The sequence below is a fragment of the Balaenoptera musculus genome, chromosome 19 (genome assembly GCF_009873245.2).
Source record: "Balaenoptera musculus isolate JJ_BM4_2016_0621 chromosome 19, mBalMus1.pri.v3, whole genome shotgun sequence".
Taxonomy (NCBI): domain Eukaryota; kingdom Metazoa; phylum Chordata; class Mammalia; order Artiodactyla; family Balaenopteridae; genus Balaenoptera; species Balaenoptera musculus.
Genome location: NC_045803.1, coordinates 36,543,543 through 36,570,941, shown reverse-complemented (window position 1 = coordinate 36,570,941; position 27,399 = coordinate 36,543,543). Strand labels below are relative to the sequence as shown.

The window sequence follows — 27,399 nt, the reverse complement described above, 5'->3', positions numbered from 1 at the left end:
CATAACCGTAATTAGATAGATTTTTTTTTTATATCTGGAGAGTTTCTTTAAAAGTAGTTTCCATATGCGGTAAAATTTTATTGTGTGTGACAGAGTACTATTGGAACTTTCCTTTCTACCCCATTAACTTTAATAATGTTGCTGTGGTATTATCTATCTTAAAAGCTACCTTTGCACTCTGACACCTGTGGTTCTCTTAAAGACAGGAATTGAGATCGCCTAATTGTGCTGTTTAATAACAAACACATTCGTGAGCTATAAATGAAAATAATGACTATGTTTACACAATGAAACAAAATGCAGATTTGATTCCCTTGCTCTCATTCTCAGCAGAGTATAAATTGGCAATCCCAGACACAAACAGTAATAATAGAAATGTACTAGGCCTTGGATAATAAAGCTAAAACATTTAGTGATTTGAAAGAACTGGCATCAGACCTCACTGGTCCTCGGTCCTCTTGCAAAACCAGGTCAGGGAAAGAAGTATCCCCATAACATTTTCGTTCTCATAGGATTAACTTTGTTCTTTCTATGACTTGAGTCAGGTCACTTGAGTTTAGATGACTTGATATCAAAGTAGCATTTTTAACAATCATGTTCTGCTAACTTCATAAAATTGTATTTAAAAAATCTTTCCCTTGTGAGGCAACTGTTTGAACAAGAATTGTTAATAATTGGGTATCAAGAGAATGTTTGTAAGTGTGGTACTTTTTCTCACTCTGTGTATCTGTACTTGTTCTACAATAGCTGGAAGGAAATCACCCCACCTTCCCACCGTGTTCCGTTTTCTATCCACCAGGTCTCCCAAATTGCAGTTGTAAAATATTAGAATTGTCATAATGGAATCTATTCTGAAATGACATCACTTTCTATCACAGCTGAAAATAGATATGGGGAAAAACACATTTAAAAACAGCGTTTGTCTTACTTACATTTCATATGAACTCTAAAGTAATGTGCCTCCTACACTCTGGAAAATAGTTATTGAAGACTGTCATCTAAAGCAACTGAAAAATATGCTGAAAGGAAGCAAAAAAGACAAACAAAAGCTCTGTGTTACATGTAAACACTTATAACAAAGCTAAGCTTCTGAATGGTCACTGTGTTTCTGAGAGAAAGAAAGATTCCAATGATGCCGATGTGGCTTGGAATTTCAGAGAAGACAATATAGTGTGGGAAGTCATGAATGGGAACTTTGGAATAAGAGTTCGGTTCAACTTCTGTCACCGACATTCCCGAGTTGATGACCATCATTAAGATATTTCCTGTCCCTAAGACCCTACTCTTTATATCTTAAGGATGCATGATCATAGCTACTTTCAGAGCTCTTGCAAGGTTAAGACTGAGATAACATATTTAGAGTGTCCACACCTAATTTCCACTCAACTACTTGAGTTCCCTTACCTGCCAAAGTTATAACTCCCACTGAAGAACATTAACCCAAATACCACCCACTTGCATGAAAATTGTTGTTAACAGGTCATTGGCTTGAAAATGAATTTGGGTGGAAAATTGAGGTTTGTTCGCATTTAATACACACCAAAAACCTCATCCACCCATGTGTTCAGATCTCTGAGCACCCGAGGGGGACGTGGAGTTTTCAGAGCCAGCCCTCACCCCACCCGTCGTAGGCCCTGGTTTCTGTATATCTGCTCCACTACTCGTGGTTACCCCATTGACAGAAGACTGTCTTTCCCCGTGCTGAATGCCAACGCCTGTCCCTGAGTCAATCTGTCTCATTTTTCCGTGCAACTATTTCAATGGACGTCAAGGTGCTGAATTTTTACATGTGCAATATTTATGTAAGAGTGAGAATAAGCACAACAGTAATTTGATGCTAAGGTATTCTGAATGCTTCACTGGGATAAATTAATTACACCACGCAGCTCCCTGTTAAGTAGACCCATACTGCTCTGGCTCTTGAGCATTCTGCGGCTAGAATTTTTCACTACAGAGGTGAAGAAGTGGGGAAAGTCAGCTCTAATTAGACCTCCACACATCTTTGGAAGAGGTCTGTGATAGTCATTTACTTGTCTGTGTTTACTTTTATGTGGGATTCCTCACAAGCTCACATGCAAAAAAGTTAGTCATTCATGCCCTGAGTCATTGAAAAATATTAAAATGCATTGAGAGACAACTATGTGTCAGGTACTGTTCTAGGGGCTCAGTAAATATCAGTAAACTAGGAAAGCCCACTTGTTTATGGTCTGTCTGCTCCCCCTAGAATGCATATAGGCAGAGACTTTGATAGCTGAATAAGGAAAAAGAGTACCGCCCAGAGGGGTTATTTTGTAAAGGCTGGTCAGGGAAGCCTCACTAATAATTTGACATTTGAGTAGGGACATCACAATGCTGTTTTTACAAATGAGAGCATCAAAGAGATAAAGTGACTTGCTCATGGTCACATGACAGTGTGCACCTGCGATACAATGGGTGCTGAGATTCTGAATATGTGACTGTCCTTTTACATGAAGGAATCATGGAAATCACTTCTATCTGGTCTTATGGTATTTATCAAAGTGTAGAGGGGACTAATGTATAGTCGTATATTTTTTGAGTGAAAAAGATTAGAGCAGGAATCTTTTTATAGAAAAGAGGATGCTTAAAGTCTTAGTAAATTTGACAGAGAGGGGCAGGCCAGTTAGATGCTGCAATAAGAAGAAAAGCACATACGGAAAACAAATTCGGTGTGATAAGTGTTATGACCGAGTAGTGCGTAAAATGATAGCAAAGTTCAAAATTGGAGGGGGTGAATTTGTATTTTAGCAGGCAGCTGATCACTCCTGCCTCATCTTTTGGATTCTGAACTACTCCAGACCAGAGAACTGTATGTGTACCTCATCAATCTTTATATCTCCAGCTCTTAGTACAGTGCCTGTTTCGTTGGAGGTGCTCTCTCCATGGCCACTGATTTGAATAGCATTATCCAAACTTTTGCAAAGATGAGGAATTAAAGAGGGTGGATGATGGTGCCATGGTTTCTTTTCTCTTGCCCTGCGGGTGGTGGGCTAAGAAATTAGAGTTATTTGGAGTGTTTTGACAGAGTCAGCATAAGTGTGAAAGACCGCTAAGGAAGAAAGATTGATTTTACTTACCATCCTCCCGATTCCCTCACATGAGCCTTCTTTGGATACTAAGTTCACTCACACCAGAAATGGATGCCTAGAATTCACTCATAATAACAGATTATTTGCATACATGAAGATAGTGAGGCTTATGAAATTTTATTTGCCTCTAAATATATAAAACAACAAAAAAGGATTTTTACACTTTGAAATTGATTGGGCAAATAGTTATTGAAAGAATGCCTGATAAGTTCAGGAAAAAGCAAAAGCATCCCCATATCTTTGGAGCCCTTTGGGGCCATTATTTGGCAACAACTATTAGAAAAAGACAAAGGAAAAATTACAGATCTTAGTGATCATCAGTACAATATGCCTCTGTCTAGGACACAGTATATTTGACGTGTTCCATAGGTTTTCAGGAAATGTACATTTTTAACAAGGATGGATGAAAAAACATGCTATTACTTAGGCACATTAGTACCTATGGTGAGAAATATTGGAATTAGAGTTAGAAAATTCTGGATTGCATCATCATTTACTAGCAATGTGACCTTGAGTAAGTCACTTATTATGTTGTACTTTGAAAGAGTAGGAGAAGTATGTCTTCCAGGCAACCTCACCCACATTTCTTTGATTTAATCCCTTGCTCATCTTAGAAACAAAGTGCTCGTGGTCTTAATTTAATACAGAGAAATCATGATGAGAGAGGGTAGGTGACGTGTTCAAAGTCACCCAAAACATAAATGTCAGATTTAAAGACGAATGTATTCCTTTGTCCTCATCCAAAAATGTTTTCTCTGTATCACATGATTTCTCTTAAGTATACTGCACTCATGTTCATGCACAGAGGTTACTCCTAGAGTATTTCATTTCTCATTACACTGCATACAATGACATGTGCAAGGAGAGACTGCAGGTTTCTCAGAATTAGCGCCTTGCATTCTTTGTATTGTGAGAAGGTCAACAACAGATAAACACATAAACCTCAGGTCCTGTAATTACCATAAGCAACTAAGAGTTTGAAGGAGCCAGTCTTTTTTTTTTTTTTTTTTTAAAGATTTATTGATTAATTGATTGACTGATTGATTGCTATGTTGGGTCTTTGTTTCTGTGCTAGGGCTTTCTATAGTTGCGGCAAGCGGGGGCCACTCTTCATTGCGGTGCACGGGCCTCTCACTATCATGGCCTCTCTTGTTGCGGAGCACAGGCTCCAGATGCGCAGGCTCAGTAGTTGTGGCTCACGGGCCTAGTTGCTCCGCGGCATGTGGGATCCTCCCAGACCAGGGCGCGAACCCGTGTCCCCTGCATTAGCAGGCAGATTCTCAACCACTGCGCCACCGGGGAAGCCCCAAGGAGCCAGTCTTTTGCCTGCCGTGGGTACCTCTACTAAAGAGAATCGTGCACAGGCCCCTGCACCATGCCTAATGCTTGGCAAATAGGGGGTAATTAGTGAGTGACTATTGAGTTGCATTGAAGGAAGCAGACTTTTAGAGATGATCGAGCTTCAATATTCATTCATTCATGCATTCACACACCAAATATGTATTCCCATAAAATGTATCTTCACTTAGATTTATTGGAACAAAGACATTAAAAAGAAGAATACATACAGCAGGGAAAGGAGTATCGAATGGGGCATGAGAAGAGATTAATAAGAATCAGGAAGAGAAAGAGAAGGGGGAGTCATGTAAGTTTTTAAAAATCAGAGAAGAAAAAGGAAGAGCTACCTATTTGTTAGGGTTTTGAATTTTAATATAGAGCATAAAAATCATAAGCCACTTAATGTATTTGAAGAAACAGAGCTCTGAAGTATTTTGACAACTGTCACTAAGGGAACAATAGATCCATAAAAATCTGCTCTTACTAACCCTCTGTACGGTAACTCTCTATTAACTAGAACACCTACCTCACATCCCATTCTGACTGGTTTTGCCTCGGGCTTGCCTCCCAGGAAGGTCAGAAGGCTTCTTGTTTATACACATCTAATTATCTCTGTCCTGGAGGGACATAGAGATCCATTCCCCTATGTTTGCCTCTCTATTGTGGGGTATAATCATACCTGGATTTCAATATTCACAAGTGTCCAGGGCTAATTATAGTTAAATGTGTCCTGTGTATATGAGAACCACCGATAATGAATAGCTCCTGCAGGTGACATATGTCTGTCTCATTTTTTTTTTCCTGCAAGGTAAGTATCACTCTCCCAGCTTTACAAAGGAAATAGCTGGGAGCCCAGAAAGCCAATGGATTGTAAGCCTGGTTACCCGGTTTTGTGTAGCTCTGCACATTGCAATCCTCCCCCCTGCTTTTACACTTAGCGTGTAAGGAATGTGAAGTTAGCCTCCTAGTCGGTCTTCTCCACCGTATCCTTAGTACGTGAAACAGTGTTCGATGCAGAGTAGTCATTGACAAACATTTGGGGAACCACAGATTGATTCCTTGTCAGTTATTTAGCCGTACTGCTTCTTCCCCTTATTCTGTACAAAATAGAGCCCAGGGCATTCTGTGCCACCTGCCCTATTAGGTCCACAATGGGAGCTGAAAGGCGTTGACTGCCACCGTAGAAGTAATTTTGGTGCGAGAAAAAAACCTTAAAAATAAAAAAGAATAAATAAACTAAAACCTATGATAATAAGCAAGAGTGAAAAAGAGGGACGGGTGCGGTGCCAGGGGAAGGAAGCTAATGGTGCTTCTTGCACTGACACGGATCTGATGAAGAGGGAATCACATAGCACCATTGTTTGAGAAGAGGCATGAGGGGAGGAGGAGGAGGAGAATTCTATTTTGAGAGATAATGTGAAGGAACGGAGGGAAGTCACTGTGCTGGGAAGAAAGCAAGCCTGCAGCCCCAAAGAAGAATGTAGGAAGATTTCAAAAACAGAACTTGGGGAATGTAACAAAGGGGTCAAGGAGGGTATTGGATTGAAAGGCACAAAAGGAGTGGTGAGGAGATTTTCCAGGATTAGTTAGTTGTGAGATCGATGCCCCTTAAATTATTCTAAACGAACCAAGTTGGCAGAGTGTCAAGTGATTTTATTACGTGACTCCTCTCAGTACTTGAACATGTTTTACTTTTGTACATGTCAATGCTTTATAAAGGTCTTTGACTAATAAACAAAACGCAGTAGAAGCATGACAGTGGTAGGAAACCCTAGAATATTTCTTTTGAGCCCAGTCGGGTTCCTGATTGTTACTTTGAGGGCAGTTGGGACAAGTTCTCAGCACATGTTTGATGCTCATGGTAGCAGCTATAATTATTAAAGGAAGACCCTCCCCTTCCTGGCCAAAGCCCTCTCCTGGAAGTAGGCGTGCCCCTCTGCCCCATGTTAAAGCGATGGAAGCAAATTGATACCTCATGTCTCTGAAGCCTTGTGTTATGATTTTATGAATGGTAACCTTATTCATTCACATGTAGAAATCATACAGCGATCACCTGTTGCTAAACATGCAGTGACTCATGGGGCAAAAGCAGAATTTATTAGCCAAACATTTCTCTAAAAATTTGAGGTTGAGGATTTAGTTAATTTGGAAAATTTTATTAACAATGGCAATCTCTTCGCCAATGCCTGTCTTACTTTCTGCATTTTATAGATACTTCAAATCAGGGTCAGTGAGTCACTGGAAGTTCCCTGAGGGAGGTCACTGAGTTGGTTTAGTACCTCTGGGTTAGAGATTACTAAAAGAGGAAGAGCAATGACTATTATTTGAAGCTAACAGGCAAACTTACCACGCAGAGTACTCTGAAGTCAGTGGTTAGTGATCATCTAGACCCTCCAAAGTGTAGAGGAGAGAAGTTGGTGTAACAGGAAATACAGAGAGGAATATCAGGTCTATTACTGTCTCAACCATGTTAAAGCTCACGGAATATAAATAATTTAATAAGACCACAAAAGTTCATGAGTCTTCATCTTTTAGCAGGAACTGCAATAGGTACCTAACTGGGTGGTTGTAAAAAATAACGATGAGGTGATGGTGATAATAATTTCTATACCTATACAGGTAAATATCTACTCTTTGCCAGCCATTGCGCTAGGCACCTTATATGCACATAGACTTTGTACCTGTGTAGGGCCTGGCACAAAAGAAGCTCAGTAAGATAATGGAGTATTATTATTTTTACTGTGATTGATCTTTACAATCACCCAGCAATAATGTAGAATTAGTGGTAGTTATAGTAGCAGTACTAGTGATCAGCTGGTTACTATTATATTATTGGCTAAATATTTTAGATGCATTACCTTCCTTAATAATCATTTTATGAACACAAAAGCCTATGGGTAAGTACTATCTCTTTGTAACGGAGGAAAAAACAGGGGCTCAAAGATGTTAAAAAGTTACCCAGGTTATTTATGACACTTGGAATCGGAAGGGTCAGAAATCAACCCTGATGTCCCATATCGAATCCTGGACTCTTAAAACACCACGTTCCACTTGTCCATATCAGCAGGCTAAAATCAATATGACATTCTGGGTCTGATTGAGATCTGGGGTCAGACAGTTCCTGTGAGGCATTAGAGGAATGAAGGCCACTTTAACATTTGGGGATAGTATCAGTTTCGAGTATCTGTTAGGCTCTGTGAACAAGTGCTAGGTGCTATTTCATGTAACCTCAGGTGGGTGTTACTATCTCTGCTGTATAGATGAGGAGACTGAGGTTCCAAGAGTTGAAAATAGTTTCTTAACTTTATTGAGACTCAGGTCTCAATCCTGGCTCCATTTCTTAGTCGGTGAAAACAGAGCCTGTGCTTTATCTACTCAACCACCCCACCGTTCTCGTCTGCCTAAGTCCTGAACTGCTAAGAGAAGGCATCCAATTTTTTAGCGACCTTTGCTTTGCTTTTTTAAACCACCCATACTTATTATACATATAATTAGTTATTGGAATTATGGCTTAAGGAAAGAATAGTGCCATCCTGTTCGTCACAGAAATAATTCTACTTGATTGAGGAGTCCCTGGAAGTGTTTTCATTTAGGGGAAAAGAAATTTCACCTTAATTCTGAATAGGAATAATTGCGAGGATTTCAGTGTAACTCAAAATTGGCATTTTAAGTAACATCAGTTATTGGCTAGCCTGTGTGTTGATGCTGTAAACGGTGGCTTTTGCAAAACTACTTAATAGGGGAATCCAGGAGCTACAGAAGCAACAGTCCGTACACTAAATGCACTATGAACATTGTATTGTAAAAATACATTGTAAAAATATAGAGATGGGGTATCATTGTTATTTCACTTACAACTATTTCTTATGTTATTCTATATGGATATGGAGATAGACACGGCTGTGATCCACGCAGTGGGAGAATTTTAAAGTTGTAGTTATTTAGTAAAAGAATATGCTGTATCATAAGACAGGAAATTCACATGTAAGGAAGCAATTTGTACACATTGAGATACTGGAATGATTTTCAGTGGTTTGATTTAAAGCTTTCAAGCCTGCTGTTCTCTAGAACAGTTTTCAAACACAAATGGGGAAGGTCGTGTAGAGGTTAATATATAAAATCTATATGAAAGAAGTCATGTCTGTCAAACAGACTCATGTTAAGATGCTGGGCTAGGATAGGAGGGGATTGTTGGAAAAGCAGCTTCCTAGCAGTATATGGAGTTGTTTTTGTTTTTTTTGCCAAGGGACAGTGTATTATTTCATTAATAATTCATAATTAAGATTCTAGAGACCCAGATTTGTATCCTTGCTCAGCCAGTCTGTGACATTGTCCAAGACCTTTCTCAGTGCTGGACCACATTCCAAATCCCTAATATTCATGTGATAATACATTTTCAATTCTGACAGATGAACTAAGTTTTCCTATGGATTACTGTAGGAAAATTTAGCTGTCATAACTATATATTTGCCAAGAGAATTAAATAACAATGGAACTTCAAAAATAGAAAAACCAAAGTATCGCTGATAAAGCATATAGATCAAAAGAAACTTTTCATGAATTCATCCTTAACTAATTCAATTTTTGAAGTGTTACTTGTATACGTAGCTCATCAGCATCACTGTTTTGAGTGATCCTGAGAATATCTGAAATATTAGAACAGTGCACCACAAATTTATACTGAGACATTCAATAAATAACTCAAATGTCAATTATGAAATGGGTACGATATCTAATGAAACCATGAGAACCCCTGGCTTCTTTAATCTGCAACACACACACACATCACTGGCATTCAGGAAGTGCTGTGCCCTTCCTCTGGCAAACCAGCGTGACCTTAAGAAGTGACTCTTGCAATGGTACAGAATAGCCCTTGAGTCTCCCTTGAGCCTTGAAGGCAGCAAGACTTGGTTTGAATCTTGACACCCTGCTTCCCGACTTAACGGCTCTGTTACCTTATAACTGTATCTAAATGTCTCTGGTCCCCAGATACATGACAATTGTTAATACTTATCAAGTGCTTACATACTCCAGGGCTGAGTCCCCAAAGCGACTAGAGAAATTATCTACAATTGTCATTTTTTTCTGTCTCTCTTTCTTCTTCCTTTTTCACTCCCTTGTACCTTCTCTCTTGACCTTTGTGTTATTTTCTTCCCTCCTACATTTGATGATACCTATTATGGGCCAGAGACTGTGTTCAGTTCTGAGCATTCAAGGATGGATGAGACATGGTTCCCGTCCTCAGTAATTTACTACCAGGGTAGGATGACATAATAGGGCAAGTGGTGAAATGGAGAAGAAACAGAAAAGTAAGTGACATGAGGAAGTTCCTAGCAAAGATGGGTAAGATCCAAAAGAAGAAAAGTCATTAGTTCTACCTGGGAAGGCTCCTTGGCTTCTGAAACATCAGAGCTGAAAGGATGGATGGAGTTTTAAGAGGTCCATAAAGGGCAAGCGTGGACGAGGCTGCATTATCTACACAGAGTTGTGGAGGCACAGAAGCATGTGGAAAGTCTGAAGAAGGGTAAGTATCTGGGGTATCAAAGGCATATGCTGTGTAGAATGTTGTAGTCAAGATGAGTCTGGGTACAAATCATGTAGAGATCTGGATGCAAAAAATATTAATTTTTGTTACGTGAAAACCACTGTGGAGGCATTACCATTTTGAAGTTGGTAAGAGATGTTCTTGCAGCATTGCTGAATATAATCTTTGTTTCTTATATTTAAAATAACATACGTTTACTTTATTTATTGTTAGCACTGAATTAATATCTAAATTTTATTTACATATATATGTCTGTATATGTATATATTTATAAAATGTAAATACAAAAGCATATATATATATCTATATATATATCTGGGTGAATGTATATATGCCCACATATATATATGTATATGTATATATTTATAAAATAAATACCAAAGTATGTATTATATTTACATATATCTCTGTATGTGTCTGTATCTATATCTAGTGTATAAAGTAAAACATTTGGCTTTTTACCTCTCGTGTAATAATACCAACCTAAACTCTTATTTGGCAATTAATAACATTTTAAACATGAGATTGGTTTAAATTTCTTGATTGAGCTTCAGGAAATTTCAGTGACTTGCCCAAAATCACATGGCTAGTAATACTCCTACTGAAATAGATTTTCATCTATATAATCCCAGGCCATTTTCTAACAGAGGCAGTCCTATACTTTCTATTGCAGAGTGCTGGGAAATGTGGCGGTGAACCTCCAATTCCTTCACAAAACACATCAAGTTATCTTCATTTATATTCTTTGCCAAATTGTTATAAGCACTTATATAAGATTAATCATGGGATACATTATTTTTAAAATAAAATTTTTAAAATGTTATAAGCATTTTAAGTTACTACAGAATTTTTTTTAACATCTTTATTGGAGTATAATTGCTTTACAACGGTGTTTTAGTTTCTGCTCTATAACAAAGTGAATCAGCTATACGTATACATATATCCCCATATCTCCTCCTTCTTGCATCTCCCTCCCACCCTCCCTATCCCACCCCTCTAGGTGGTCACAAAGCACCGAGCTGATCTCCCTGTGCTATGCAGCTGCTTCCCACTAGCTATCTATTTTACATTTGGTTGTGTATATATGTCCATGCCACTCTCTCACTTCGTCCCAGCTTACCCTTCCCCCTCCCCGTGTCCTCAAGTCCATTCTGTACGTCTGCATCTTTATTCCTGCCCTGCCCCTAAGTTCTTCAGAACCATTTTTTTTTATATATTCCATATATATGTGTTAGCATACGGTATTTGCTTTTCTCTTTCTTTTTGAATTTTATTTTATTTATTTTTTTTATACAGCAGGTTCTTATTAGTCATCAATTTTATACACATCAGTGTATACATGTCAATCCCAATCGCCCAATTCATCACACCCCCCCCACCCCCCCACCCCCCCACTGCTTTCCCCCTTAGTGTCCATATGTTTTTTCTCTATTCTGTGTCTCAATTTCTGCCCTGCAAACCGGTTCATCTGTACCATTTTTCTAGGTTCCACATATATGCGTTAATATACAATATTTGCTATTCTCTTTCTGACTTACTTCACTCTGTATGACAGTCTCTAGGTCCATCCACGTCTCAACAAATGACCCAATTTCATTCCTTTTTATGGCTGAGTAATATTCCATTGTATATATGTACCACATCTTCTTTATCTGTTCATCTGTCGATGGGCATTTAGGTTGCTTCCATGACCTGGCTATTGTAAATAGTGCTGCAATGAACATTGGGGTGCATGTGTCTTTTTGAATTATGGTTTTCTCTGGGTATATGCCCAGTAGTGGGATTGCTGGATCATATGGTAATTCTATTTTTAGTTTTTTAAGGAACCTCCATACTGTTCTCCACAGTGGCTGTATCAACTTACATTCCCACCAACAGTGCAAGAGGGTTCCCTTTTCTCCACACCCTCTCCAGCATATGTTGTTTGTAGGTTTTCTGATGATGCCCATTCTAACTGGTGTGAGGTGATACGTCATTGTAGTTTTGATTTGCGTTTCTTTAATAATTAATGATGTTGAGCATTCTTTCATGTGACTCTTGGCCATGAATTTTTATAATATCTGCTTAATATTTTATGCATTTGATCTTTACAACCTTAACTGCTAATTTAATATTTCCCATTGTTACATATTTAAATTACTTGCCTTTTTAAAAATACCATACAAAAAAGTGAACATCTTAATCCAAAAATTTAGGGGTTAGGAGAAAAGAAATTTGTCATTTCCTTGGAATATGTTCTTAGTTTTAAAAATACCAGGTCAAAGTATCTAAGCAAGCTTTTGATTCCTGATACATTAAACACATTAGCTTTCTAATTATGTTATATTTTGCAAAAGCACCAGAGATATCTGAGAAATCTAGTTTCTCCAAATCCAGACCATTCTCTCTGTCTTCCTATCTACCTGTCTATCACCTATCTAATTGATAAGTTATTGGTCACAAAGAAAGGTAAATGCAGTTTTTTCTGAACCCTATAAAGGTTGAACAGTTTTCTAATGTTTCACTTTCTCCTTTGCAATGTATCTGTGCGGATTTGGCATTATTGAAGTTATTGTATCAAAGCTATTATTCAGTGATAAGGTGGGCATGCCTTGAAGGGTCTTTGGTTGTATACCCTTCACCCCTCATAACTGGCAGCATGTAGTACAAATTCCATAAGTAGCAGAAAGTATGGGTGCAGGATATGACCCCCCAAAAGAATTTTTCCCTGATGAATTTGTACCACTTAGCCTCATAATTGAAAGACCCTTTTTCAGAGATCGTAAGATGATAATTGAATGTTATATTGGCAAGAGTTTGGGGGAATAACAGAGCTAGTGGTTTCATAACTAGGATAATGTGTTCAACAAGTCTTATTCAAATAGGAGTTTAGCACAGCATTTTATATCAACTGCAATCTTTGAACAGCACAATCTGGGAGACCCACAAAGAGTGAATTACAGTCATCAGCCTTCAAAATGACAAAGGAGTTAATCAGCATCTCCTTGCCTTTCTCATGAAGCCTCTCAATCTGGTGATATCACAGAAATTATAAAAGGAAGTCTTCGTGACGGATACAAAATGCTTCTCAAATGATAATACCAAAGACAATGGGAAGAAAAAAATAAAGACTCAAGTTTTTAATTTTTGAGATGACTGAATTCTAATCAGAAGTACTCCCTGAATGAGACATAAGGAATAGCTGTTTAGTACTTGGGAAGAACTTAGGCCAGGCTAGGATTTAAATTCTTAAACTTCTGCACAAGGAAAATCTCCATGTGATTGAATACAGTTAAGATGAAACCATGTCTTTTAAATACAGGAGAATCAAGCACATCAGTCTATTCACAGTAGGGTCGTGAATGCCAGCTTCAGAGCAAGATGATTCCCTCTTTCCCCTGTTAATTCTCCTGCCAGGGTTCACCTCCAATCTCATACCTTCCCCACCCCACTCCCAGTGCCAGGTTCAAAATCTCCATTGAATTCAATTCACAGAGAATGGACTAGTCTCATTAATTGAATTTTCTGATTAGATTAGATTTTCAAAATGGAGTTCCAGGGAAACACTTCTAGAATTTAATAGTTTACATTTCCCGTTTCTGAGTCTACTTTGCAGTTAATGTGACCAAGGATTCAGCAGCTCAGGCTCATCCTTCTGAACATCAATTGTGGATTTTTCTACTTGAAATATTAGGGCCTCCTATTTTCAAGGAAAAAAATGTGTCCCAGGGAAATTCTGTGACTTTTCCAAAGGCAACTAGTTAAGGTGTCTAAGTCTAAGCCCTAGACCCCTTCCTGAGTTGAAAATTTACAAAAGCCAAAGACAAAAGCTCTAACAGTTTTCATTGTATCAACTCCAAGTCATATGCTGAAATAACTAAATTGCTTAGAATAACTAAGTTGATTTTCTTTTTTGTGAGGTTATTTACCAAATGCCTACATTAAGGAGTTTTACTCACTGCCCCTGAAGAAAGCATGTTGTATACTACTTGCCAAAAAATTGAAAACTCTAATTTGTTGCCAATTTGGTGTAATGGAAGTTTAAACATAATATTTAAGCTTGTGAACACATTGCTGGGCATTGAGGATGTGTGACTAGAAGCACATGGGGAGACGTGGACACTACTTTTGCTTGACCACTACTTTGAAAACGAGGAACACAATCTATGTCTCGGGAGATGGTAAGCTATTTAAAATGAGCACCATCAAAAGTTGTTTTAAATTAGTTTACTTTGGCAAAAAGGGTGTAAGGATCTTTTCTCTGTCTTCTTAAAATCACAGGTGAAAATGGATAAAAGTGCCATTTAATTGAGGATTATAGTCACATTTTAGTCTCCATAGTTCAAAAGTTGTGACTTCTCAAATCAGAGAGGGAAAATCACTTATTACTATATTTTCTCTTCTGTATTTGGTGATATTTAATACCAAACAATTTTTAAAACATAGAAGTCCTTCACTTGTCCACAAAAGAAATAACTTAAAGCTACTAATACTTGGGAGAATATGTGGGCCAAAGCAAATAATTCAGGGGAGAAGAAGTAGAAAGAACGTTTAAGGCAGTTTTTAAGCTTCTGTTTTAGGAGTTTATTAACATCTTGCCATATCTATGCACGTTAAATGATCTGCCTTTTGTATAGGAATTTAAAAAGTTAAGTAACATGTATAGATATGCCCCAACACAAGGAGAAAAATAGAAGGACCAAGGACACTTGTGGTTTTTCTTATCCTGCTTTTATGGGCACAAGGTAGCAGGAAAAATGTTCCAGAAACTATGTCTTGGATTTTTTAATGAGTTGCTGCTAGTTGTAGGGCAGTGGGCTCAGGCAAAGCAAGAGCTGTTCATTACAGTTTGTACTGAAGCCAGTTACGTGTGTGGCACACCCTAAGGACATGGGAGACACTCCCCACTTAGCTTAAAATATCAGGAAACCTACTCTCAATGTTGTACAATAAAAGAAGAAGGTGTGAAACCTCCCAGGTGTGCAGCTTCCCAGATGGGTCATCGTGAGCAACTCATTTCACTGTATACGTATTATTCTCATGTTACAGATAAGGAACCAAATACCTGTCTTGCCGTCTCAAGGAGCAGTCCTTTAGACAGCTATACGCGATTACATTGATGTACTTTTGACCTGTAGATGTAAGAATGACATGGTGGAAACATGTTTGACACTTGGCTAACGAACCAATATCCTAACCATATCTTTTAGGGTCCTGGCAGGAGTGGGGTGATTCAGGAGAGTTTAATGAGGGCAGTACTGAGAAAAGTATGGCCAGGTTAAGAGAGCCCATTAAGGAATAGGGAAGCCCCACAAGGCCAGCAGCAGAAGTGCTAATATCATTCCTAGACCTGAAGGAGCCAGGGAAGGAGGCGCTAACAGACGCTAGAGTTTTGCTCCAGTGTTATCCCAAGATAAAGACCGCAGGTGGCCAAGCATGTGATTGAGGTACTGAGTGGTCTGGACCCTCACCCTGCTCCGGTCTCCCTGTCTCCTAGGGTAGTGTGCATTGGTGGCGTCTAACACAAAGCCAGCAAGTAGGTCCATCCATAGAGGTCACTCTCCCATGCCAGGAGGAGGTGCAGAATGCTGGGGAGTGGATCTGGAAGAGCAGCTGGCAAGTGTCCAGCACTCTACCAGTATCCAGAGAAGCATTACATTCTGTTTGGGAAGCCAAAAGGGGAAGGGAGACAGTACGGTTGGGTAACTACTGTGTGACAAGAACTTTGCATGATTTATCTCACATAGTCTTAGAATCCCCTTGATGAGAGGCTGATTATTATCTCCATTTAACAGGGGAGGGGAGCCCTGGTGGGTTTAATAATGTGTTCATCATCACAAAGCTCGTAAGTGTGAGGATAATAGGAGAAACCGAACTTGCTTGACTTCAATAGGTGGGAGCATTTATAAGGAAACTCTAACTTGTCAACAGATGTGCATCGTAGGTAGTAGGATGCTATGTACCTTGATGGTGGAGGACATCAACCTTTCTGTGATAGGTGGAAACCCAGGGAGCTCTTCTTGTCCCATTAAAGCAAGGCCCTCTGTCATGATGCTTCACTCATATTCTGATACAACTCACAGACACTGACCCAAGTATGCTATTTTCAAACAAGCTTCAAAACTATTTTAATTCCATGTGTCTGAGAGACATCACAGTTTTTTTTTTTAATTTACACTCTCATGATATATTAAAAAAATGATGAGAATAATACATACCAGTCTTCTCTGACTCTGAGGAAGCTGTAAAAATTCTTCCACTGAAGTAACCTAAGAGGATTAATGTGTAGACCTTAATCCATCAACTTCTTTGAAAAGAGTTGCTGCCTCCCTTGAGGAATTATATCGCTTTTCTCTGATTATTAGAAGCTCTACATCAAATTCCAAAGTCCAATGGATGGCTTTAATTCATGATGACCTTAAATTGTGGTGGTACCTAAACTTTACAAACTACAAGTTACTCATGTTACTAGCACGGGGGTAAAACTGTTTTCTAATCCTTCTTACTGGAATTGGACCCATACTGAAGATTCTGAGTCATGAAAATATACATCCATAGTGGAGTAACTGTGTTGGCATCTTGTCATGCTGATAATGAGGTTTTCTTATTGTTGTTTTTATTGTCTTTTGCCTAGATGTTTATTTTCCCCTCAGCAATGCCTCACAGTGATCCAAATCAGAATGATTGCTATATTTCTATTTTTCTCTTCTTTCAGTTTTTTGTTTATAACCATATACGTATGACCTATTGACTTATATTACAATATGGTCAAATCCTGAAACAAATCACTGTATTGAAAGATATCAGTATGTTACTATCCATATTTCCAAATAGGCAGGGTTATCCAGTTGAGTGCTCCCTGAATGGGAAGCTCTGATATAAAGGTGGCTTCAAGGTTGAAGAAAGTGCATAAGAACTCACAGCTTTTCCCAGAGCCTGCTCACTGACTGGGTGGATTAGATTTCCCTGGGCACTCTTGTGCCTCGGCTGATACTTGAATGATTCAGGGACTTGAACTCCTTGCAAACCTTTTACAGACAGATGATTTAATTAGAGCATATGAGTCCAAAAACACAGGATTACAACTTCAGACATGGCCAAGCGATTCACTCATCTTCAATTTGAATTGAACATTTATGATGTCCCTGAGGTTAGAAGTGAGGGGCAAATTGTCTTTAATGCAGAGAATTTTCTTTCACTTGGTCCAGAGAGGTAACGCATTCATTCAATAGGGATATTCTGGACTAGTGACAAACACTTCTATTATGGGCTTTTAGTAATATGGGGTGGGCATCTTATGGCATAGAGTTAAGTAAAACTGCAGGGCACAGAAAAATGTAGTATCATCATAATAAGATATCTGGATAGTTATTTGAAATGGGAAAAATAGCAATATCAGTTAATATGGGAATGCCCAAGTTACTCATAGTACATTAATTCAATGAAAAATTATGCAGCTGTAAGAAGTAATGAGTTGGGCCTCTAACCATTGACAAGATCTCAAAGATATCCACTGTGTGAAAAAAGAAAGTCTCAGAACAGTGACTATACTGTGATCACATTTGTGGTTAAATGTTCATATACACATTTGCACATTTGTATGCATATACATGTGAAAATATACACATCAAACTGTTAGCAGTATCTATCTATGAAAAGAGGTATGAGGGTAGGGAGAGGGCTAAATAAAGATTTTTCAAAATAACATCAGGAGTATCTAAGAAGATTTTGAATCTTTAATAAGAATATTAAATTACTAGTGACACACACAAAGAAGCAGAAGATGAAACCCTGAAAATATGTCAGAAAAAAATACTAACATTTTAGCACTGATATTATTTTATATGATTTTATGTTTACTCCCTTTTCTCTTTTCTGTATCTTCCCATTTCTCTAAAATATGTATTACTTTTACTATAGTCATGATGTAACTAAACAATTAAAATATAAATGTAGTTGAACAATGCCTTAGGATTTAGACACTTGCCTATATTAACTCTGATTGGCGCTTTATTTGTCTGAGTTGATTCTAACAATGCATTTATTTCTTTCATCTCTCTGATGTATTTGTGAGCCTCAGAATGATTTCTCTTTGACCTCAGAGCCTTCCAGCTATTTGTGTATTTACTTCTCTTGTAGGGGAATTGGAGTCTGTGATAAACTGTAGGATTCTTTCACTTCCAGGATTTTCCTGAGTAGATGAAGCTATGTCATGATATATACTTTAATTTGGTAGGCAAGAGTATGCCATTCAGCTTACTTTCTAATGTATATATTCTCAAGTTCTTTTTTTTATACCTTATAAAATGTATTTTTGCAAGTTATCCACTACCGTCTATGACTACAGTCTTTCTCAGTGTTGGCATCAGAGATGCACACCAGCTAAATGTCAAGAGAAAACAGAAAATTATCTGAGTGGGGTCCTGATGTATGCACGTGTGTGTTTCTCTGTGTGTGTGTGTGTGTGTGTGTGTGTGTGTGTGTGATTCACACATTGATTTTTGAATGAGCTGTCCGGCTGAAAGTCATTCTCCCATTTTTTCCCCTCAGCAATTATAAAAACTGCCCTTCCCAACATGGATAGAGAAGCCAAGGAGGAGTACGTGGTTGTTATCCAAGCCAAAGATATGGGTGGACACTCAGGTGGCCTGTCTGGAACCACAACACTTACAGTGACCCTCACCGACGTGAATGACAATCCTCCAAAATTTGCCCAGAGTAAGTGAATCCCCCACACTGGTGAGCATCTAAGTATGATGTTTACCTTTGAATCGATATTCTAATTTTCAGTGATTTGAAAAACTGATAGCAATCACTAAGTGCTTATTATGTGCAAGGTATGGTAATTCATATATATGAAAGACTACGAACTCTCCTATCATTTTGGTACTAAATGTATCCTCACTTTACAGATTTCAAAGAATTTAAGAACATTTCTGAATATTAAGCATAAAGTAAACAATGGAGCTGAGAATTAGAACCAGCAAGTTTGGCTGCAAGATTTGTGCTTATTTCTCTATTGCATGGTACCTCCCATTAAGAAAACTCAAGAGAATGATTGAAATACACCTCAGATATTGTTCTATCAATAGTCCCACTTGTATAAAAGAAACTAAATCTCTAGAGCCTGAGGTGGGGAAGGCAGATATACAGTACACTTGCTGCAGAATATACACTCCTCCTTCCCGTGGCTGGCAGGGCATCAGTGATCACTGACTCTGCCCGTTCCTACTAAAGCTGTGCTTGGCCCCAGAAACCTCTCAACAGCATTGTAGGCAGCCACCATCAATGAATCAAGGAGATGATCATTATTTGCCAACTTTCTTGTACTCTCATAGAACCCTTTCCTTCTGTGCATTTATCCAAGTAATGTGACATTAGAGAGATGATTTGGGAAGGACTTTCTGACATGGAGAGTCTTGAATTGAGAGAAATAAATGATGAATAGGAATTAGCTGGAACAAGGTGAAACTGGGGAAGGGAGGATGGACATTGCAACTAGAAGAAAAGGATGTCCAAAAGTCCCAAGGAAGAAGGGTGTATGGCCCTGAATGAGAATTGAAAAAATTTCACTACAGCTGGACCACGAGGCTGGAGAGTTAGGTTAGGCAGGAGTTAGCCATCCTTGGATTTGTAGGTCATTTTAAGTACCATGACCTTTATCCTAAGATCACTAGGAAGCCATTAAAATATTTTAACTTGTAGGTTAAGTAATAAGATTTGATTCTAGGGAAACCAGAGAAAATGGAATCTGGCCTTCTTCCAGTGTCTTTCCACACTGCAGCCAGTTAAGGGGTGCTTGTAATCATTCATGTAAAAGGTGATGGAAGCCCTGGCAAGCAAGGTTGGTCGCAGTGGGAGTGGAGAAAGTGTATAAGGGTGATAGATATTTAAGAGCTAATGGTAACAAAAATCTAAGGATAGATTGCATTTTCAGTTGAGGAGGTGAGTTATCCTATTTCTGACATGAGAGATTACATGCATGCTGGTGCTCTTTGCTGGGACAGGAAATACCTTAGGAAAACCAGTTTTTGAAGAGAGACAGAAGAGAGGGGAGGGAGAAGGAGAGTGAGAGAGGAAGGGAAAGACAGAGGTGCAGTTTGAAAATGACACATTTGAGGTACCTTGGAGAATTTCTCTGCGAAAATGCCAAGGTAGAAAGAACAGAAAAGATGCATTTCATTAGGAAAAGTGGGAGTGAGAGCGGTGCCTCTTGACCAGTTTTGCTTCACCGACTCAGCTGTGGGAAAAGCACCAGAACCGGGTCCAGCTGGAAGTGGGGGCTCGGACTTTAATCCACTGGAACATCTTCCTTGTGGATGGCATGAGGTAGAGCTTCAAGATGGCGGAGGAGTGAGCCGTGGAGATACCATATACATCAGAAATACATCTACATGTGGAACAGCTCCTACAGAACACCAACTGAACACTGGCAGAAGACCTCAGACCTCCCAAAAGGCAAGAAACTCCCCACGCACCTGGGTAGGGCAAAAAAAAAAAAAAAAAACAGAAACAAAAGAATAGGAATGGGACCTGCACCTCTGGGAGGGAGCTGTGAAGGAGGAAAGGTTTCCACACACTAGGAAGCCCCTTCACTGGCAGAGACGGGGGTTGTGCAGGGGGGAAGCTTCGGAGCCACGGAGGAGAGCGCAGCCACAGGGGTGCAGAGGGCAAAGCGGAGAGATTCCTGCACAGAGGATCGGTGCCAACCTACACTCACCAGCCCAAGAGGCTTGTCTGCTCACCCGGCGGGGCGGGCGGGGGCTGGGAGCTGAGGCTCGGGCTTCAGAGGTCGGATCCCAGGGAGAGGACTGGGGTTGGCGGCGTGAACACAGCCTGAAGGGGCTAGTGCGCCACACCTAGCCGGGAGGGAGTCCGGGAGAAAGTCTGGAGCTGCCGAAGAGGCAAGAGACCATTGTATTGGGGTGTGCAAGGAGAGGGGATTCAGAGCACCTCCTAAACGAGCTCCAGAGACGGGCGCGAGCCGCGGCTGCCGGCGCAGACCCCAGAGATGGGCATGAGACGCTAAGGCTGCTGCTGCCGCCACCAAGAAGCCTGTGTGCAAGCACAGGTCACTATCCACACCTCCCCTCCCGGGAGCCTGTGCTGCCCGCCACTGCCAGGGTCCCATGATTGAGGGACAACTTCCCTGGGAGAACACATGGCGCCTCAGGCTGTTGCAACATCATGCTGGGCTCTGCTGCCGCAGGCTTGCCCCGCATTCCATACCCCTTCCTCCCCCCACCCCGCCTGAGTGAGCCAGAGCCCCCTAATCAGCTGTTCCTTTAACCCCGTCCTGTCTGAGCGAAGAACAGATGCCCTCAGGCGACCTACACACAGAGGCGGGCCCAAATCCAAAGCTGAACTCCAGTAGCAGTGCGAACAAAGAAGAGAAAGGGAAATCTATCCCAGCAGCCTCAGGAGCAGCGGATTAAATCTCCACAATCAACTTCATGTACCCTGCATGTGTGTAATAGCTGAATAGACAACGAATCTTCCCAAGTTGAGGCAGTGGACTTTGGGAGCAACGATATATATATTATTTTCCTTGTTCTCTTTTTGTGAGTCTGTATGTGTATGCTTCTGTGTGTGATTTTGTCTGTATAGCTTTGCTTTTACCATTTGTCCTAGGGTTCTGTCTGTCTGGGTTTTTTTGTTGTTTTTTTTTTAGTATAGTTTTTAGCACTTGTCATTGGTGGATTTGTTTTTTGGTTTGGTTGCTCTCATTTCCTTTTTTTAAATTACTTTTTAAATAATTTTTATTTTTAATAATTATTTTTTAGTTTAATAACTTCATTTTATTTTATTTTTTCTTTCTTTCTGTTTTTCTCTGTTTTATTCTGAGCCGTGTGGATGACAGGGTGTTGGTGCTCCGGCCGGGCGTCAGGCCTGTGCCTCTGAGGTGGGAGAGCCGCGTTCAGGACATTGGTCCACCAGAGACTTCCCAGCTCCATGTAATATCAGATGGCGAAAATCTCCCAGAGATCTCCATCTCAATGCCAAGACCCAGCTCCACTCAACGACCAGCAAGCTACAGTGCTGGACACCCTATGCCAAACAACTAGCAAGACAGGAATACAACCCAACCCATTAGCAGAGAGGCTGCCTAAAATCATAATAAGGTCACAGACACCCAAAAACACACCACTGGACACAGACCTGCCCACCAGAAAGACAAGATCCAGCCTCATCCACCAGAACACAGGCACTAGTCCCCTCCACCAGGAAGCCTACACAACCCACTAAACCAACCTTAGCCACTGCCAGCAGACACCAAAAACAACAGGAACTATGAACCTGCAGCCTGCAAAAAGGAGACCCCAAACACAGTAAGTTAAGCAAAATGAGAAGAAAGAGAAACACACAGCACATGAAGGAGCAAGGTAAAAACCCATCAGACCAAACAAATGAAGAGGAAATGGGCAGTCTACCTGAAAAAGATTTCAGAATAATGATAGTAAAGATGACCCCAAATCTTGGAATTACAATGGAGAAAATACAAGAAGCGTTTAACGAGGACCTAGAAGAACTAAAGAGCAAACAAACAACGATGAACAACACCATAAATGAAATAAAAAAATCTCTAGAAGGAATCAATAGCAGAATAACTGAGGCAGAAGAATGGATAAGTGACCTGGAAGATAAAATAGTGGAAATAACTACTGCAGACCAGAATAAAGATAAAAGAATGAAAAGAATTGAGGACAGTCTCAGAGACCTCTGGGACAACATTAAACACACCTCATTCGAATTATAGGGGTCCCAGAAGAAGAAGAGAAAAAGAAAGGGACTGAGAAAATATTTGAAGAGATTATAGTTGAAAACTTCCCTAATATGGGAAAGGAAATAGTTAATCAAGTCCAGGAAGCGCAGAGAGCCCCATACAGTATAAATCCAAGGAGAAACACACCAAGACACATATTAATCAAACTATCAAAAATTAAATACAAAGAGAAAATATTAAAAGCAGCAAGGGAAAAACAACAAATAATATACAAGGGAATCCCCATAAGGTTAACAGCTGATCTTTCAGCAGAAACGCTGCAAGCCAGAAGGGAGTGACAGGACATATTTAAAGTGATGAAAGGGGAAAACCTACAACCAAGATTACTCTACCCAGCAAGGATGTCATTCAGATTCGACGGAGAAATTAAAACCTTTGCAGACAAGCAAAAGCTAAGAGAATTCAGCACCACTAAACCAGCTTTACAACAAACGCTAAAGGAACTTCTCTAGGCAGGAAACACAAGAGAAGGAAAAGACCTACAAAAACAAACCCAAAACAAATAAGAAATTGGTAATACGAACATACATATCGATAATTACCTTAAATGTAAATGGATTAAATGCTCCACCCAAAAGACATAGACTGGCTGAATGGATACAAAAACAAGACCCATATATATGCTGTCTACAAGAGACCCACTTGAGACCTAGGGACACATATAGACTAAAAGTGAGGGGATGGAAAAAGATATTCCATGCAAATAGAAATCAGAAGAAAGCTGGAGTAGCAATTCTCATATCAGACAAAATAGACTGTAAAACAAAGACTATTACAAGAGACAAAGAAGGACACTACATAACGATCAAGGGATCAATCCAAGAAGAAGATATAACAATTGTAAATATTTATGCACCCAACATAGGAGCACCTCAATACATAAGGCAAATGCTAACAGCCGTAAAAGGGGAAATCGACAGTAACACAAAAATATTAGGGGACTTTAACACCCCACTTTCACCAATGGACAGATCATCCAAAATGAAAATAAATAAGGAAACACAAGCTTTAAATGGTACATTAAACAAGATGGACTTAATTGGTATTAATAGGACATTCCATCCAAGAACAACAGAATAGACTTTCTTCTCAAGTGCACATGGAACATTCTTCAGGATAGATTATATCTTGGGTCACAAATCAAGCCTTGGTAAATTTTAAACAATTGAAATCGTGCCATGTATCTTTTCTGGCCACAACGCTATGAGACTAGATATCAATTACAGGAAAAAAACTAAAAAATACAAACACATGCAGGGTAAACAATACACTACTACATAACCAAGATATCACTGAGGAAATCAAAAAATACCTAGAAAGAAATGACAATGAAAACACGACAACCCAAAACCTATGGGATGCAGCAAAAGCAGTTCTAAGAGGGACGTTTATAGCAATACAATCCTACCTTAAGAAACAAGAAACACCTCAGATAAACAACCTAATCTTACACCTAAAGCAATTAGAGAAAGAAGAACAACAACAAAAAAACACTCCAAAGTTAGCAGAAGGAAAGAAATCATAAAGATCAGATCAGAAATAAATGAAAAAGAAATGAAGGAAACCATAGCAAAGATCACTAAAACTAAAAGCTGGTTCTTTGAGAAGATAAACAAAATTGATAAACCATTAGCCAGACGCATCAAGAAAAAAAGGGAGAGGACTAAAATCAATAGAATTAGAAATGAAAAAGGAGAAGTAACAACTGACACTGCAGAAATACAAAGGATCATGAGAGATTACTACAAGCAACTATATGCCAATAAAATGGATAACCTGGAAGAAATGGACAAATTCTTAGAAAAGTGCAGCCTTCCGAGACTGAACTAGAAAGAAATAGAAAATATGAACAGACCAGTCACAAGCACTGAAATTGAAACTGTGATTAAAAACTTCCAACAAACAAAAGCCCAGGACCAGAGGGCTTCACAGGTGAATTCTATCAAACATTTAGAGAAGAGCTAACACCTATCCTTCTCAAACTCTTCCAAAATGTAGCAGAGGGAGAAACACTCCCAAACTCATTCTACGAGGCCACCATCACCCTGATACCAAAACCAGACAAAGATGTCACAAGGAAAGAAAACTACAGACCAATATCACTAATGAACATAGTTGCAAAAATCCTCAACAAAATACTAGCAAAGAGAATGCAACAGCACATTAAAAGGATCATACACCATGATCAAGTGGAGTTTATCCCAGGAATGCAAGGATTCTTCAATATATGCAAATCAAACAATGTGATACACCATATTAACAAATTGAAGAAAAAAAACGTATGATCATCTCAATAGATGCGGAAAAAGCTTTTGACAAAATTCAACACCCATTTATGATTAAAAACTCTCCAGAAAGTAGGCATAGAGGGAACTTACCTCAACATAATAAAGGCCATACATGACAAACCCACAGCCAACATTGTCCTCAATGGTGAAAAACTGAAACCATTTCCACTAAGATCAGGAGCAAGACAAGGTTGCCTGCTCTCACCACTGTTATTCAACATTGTTTTGGAAGTTTTAGCCACAGCAAGCAGAGAAGAAAAAGAAATAAAAGGAATCCAAATAGGAAAAGAAGAAGAAAAGCTGTCACTGTTTGCAGATGACATGATACTGTACATAGAGAATCCTAAAGATGCTACCAGGAAACTACTAGAGCTAATCAGTGAATTTGGTAAAGTAGCAGGATACAAAATTAATGTACAGAAATCTATTGCATTCCTATACACTAATGATGAAAAATCTGAAAGAGAAATTAAGGAAACACTCCCATTTACCACTGCAACACAAAGAATAAAATACCTAGGAATAAATCTACCTAAGGAGATCAAAGACCTGTGTGCAGAAAACTATAAGACAGTGATGAAAGAAATTAAACATAATACAAACAGATGGAGAGATATACCATGTTCTTGGATTGGAAGAATCAAAATTGTGAAAATGACTATACTACCCAAAGCAATCTACACATTCAATGTAATCCCTATCAAACTACCACTGGCATTTTTCACAGAACTAGAACAAAAGATTTCCACAGTTTGTATGGAAAAACAAAAGATCCCGAATAGCCAAAGCAATCTTGAGAAAGACAAACGGAGCTGGAGGAATCAGACTCCCTGACTTCAGACTCTACTACAAAGCTACAGTAATCAAGAAAGTATGGTACTGGCACAAAAACAGAAATATAGATCAATGGAACAGGATAGAAAGCCCAGAGATAAACCCACACACATATGGTCACCTTATTTTTGATAAAGGAGGCAAGAATATACAGTGGAGAAAAGACAGTCTCCTCAATAATTGGTGCTGGGAAGCCTGGACAGCTTCATGTAAAAGAATGAAATTAGAACACTCCCTAACACCAAACACAAAAATAAACTCAAAATGGATGAAAGGCCTAAATGTAAGGCCAGACACTATCAAACTCTTAGAGGAAAACATAGGCAGAACACTCTATGACATAAATTGCAGCAAGATCCTTTTTGACCGAGCTCCTAGAGAAATGGAAATGAAAACAAAAAAAAACAAATGGGACCTAATGAAACTTAAAAGCTTCTGCACAGCAAAGGAAACCATAAACAGGACGAAAAGACAACCCTCAGAATGGGAGAAAATATTTGCAAATGAAGCAACTGACAAAGGAGTAATCTCCAAAATTTACAAGCAGCTCAGGCAGCTCAATATCAAAAAAAGAAACAACCTAATCCAAAAATGGGCAGAAGACCTATATAGACATTTCTCCAAAGAAGATATACAGATTGCCAACCAGCACAAGAAAGAATCTCAACATCATTATTAGAGAAATGCAAATCAAAACTACAATGAGATATCACCTCACACCAGTCAGAATGGCCATCATCAAAAAATCTACAAACAATGCTGGAGAGGGTGTGGAGAAAAGGGAACCCTCTTGCACTGTTGGTGGGAATGTAAATTGATACAGCCATTATGGAGAGCAGTATGGAGGTTCCTTAAAAAGCTAAAAATAGAACTACCATACAACTCAGCAATCCCACTACTGGGCATATACCCAGAGAAAACCATAATCCAAAGAGTTATGTACCACAATGTTCACTGCAACTCTATTTACAATAGCCAGGACATAGAAGCAGCCTAAGTGTCCATTGACAGATGAATGGATAAAGATGATGTGGACATATATACAATGGAATATTACTCAGCCATAAAAAGAAACGAAATTGAGTTATTTGTAGTGAGGTGGATGGACCTAGAGTCCGTCATACAGAGTGAAGTAAGTCAGAAAGAGAAAAACAAATACCGCGTGCTAACGCATATATATGGAATCTAAAAAAAAAAAAAAAAAAAAAAAATGGTCCTGAAGAACCTACGGGGTGGACGGGAATAAAGATGCAGACCTACTAGAGAATGGACTTGAGGACATGGGGAGGGGGAAGGGTAAGCTGGGACAAAGTGAGACAGTGGCATGGATATATATACACTACCAAATGTGAAACAGATAGCTATTGGGAAGCAACCGCATAGCACAGGGAGATCAGCTTCGTGCTTAGTGACCACCTAGAGGGGTGGAATAGGGAGGGTGGGAGGGAGGGAGTCGCAAGAGGGAAGAGATATGGGGATATATGTATATGTATAGCTGATTCACTTTGTTATAAAGCAGAAACT

General features: G+C 39.2%; 1 protein-coding gene across 1 annotated transcript in view; it reads left to right on the top strand.

Annotated features, from left to right (window-relative positions):
* Nucleotides 1–27,399, top strand: part of CDH8 (cadherin 8) — a 366,357-nt gene that overhangs the window by 191,680 nt on the left and 147,278 nt on the right. Inside the window, exon 5 of the mRNA XM_036835108.1 lies at nucleotides 18,520–18,687. Within this exon, the coding sequence (XP_036691003.1) occupies nucleotides 18,520–18,687 (168 nt within the window). The remainder of the gene's footprint in view (nucleotides 1–18,519; nucleotides 18,688–27,399) is intronic.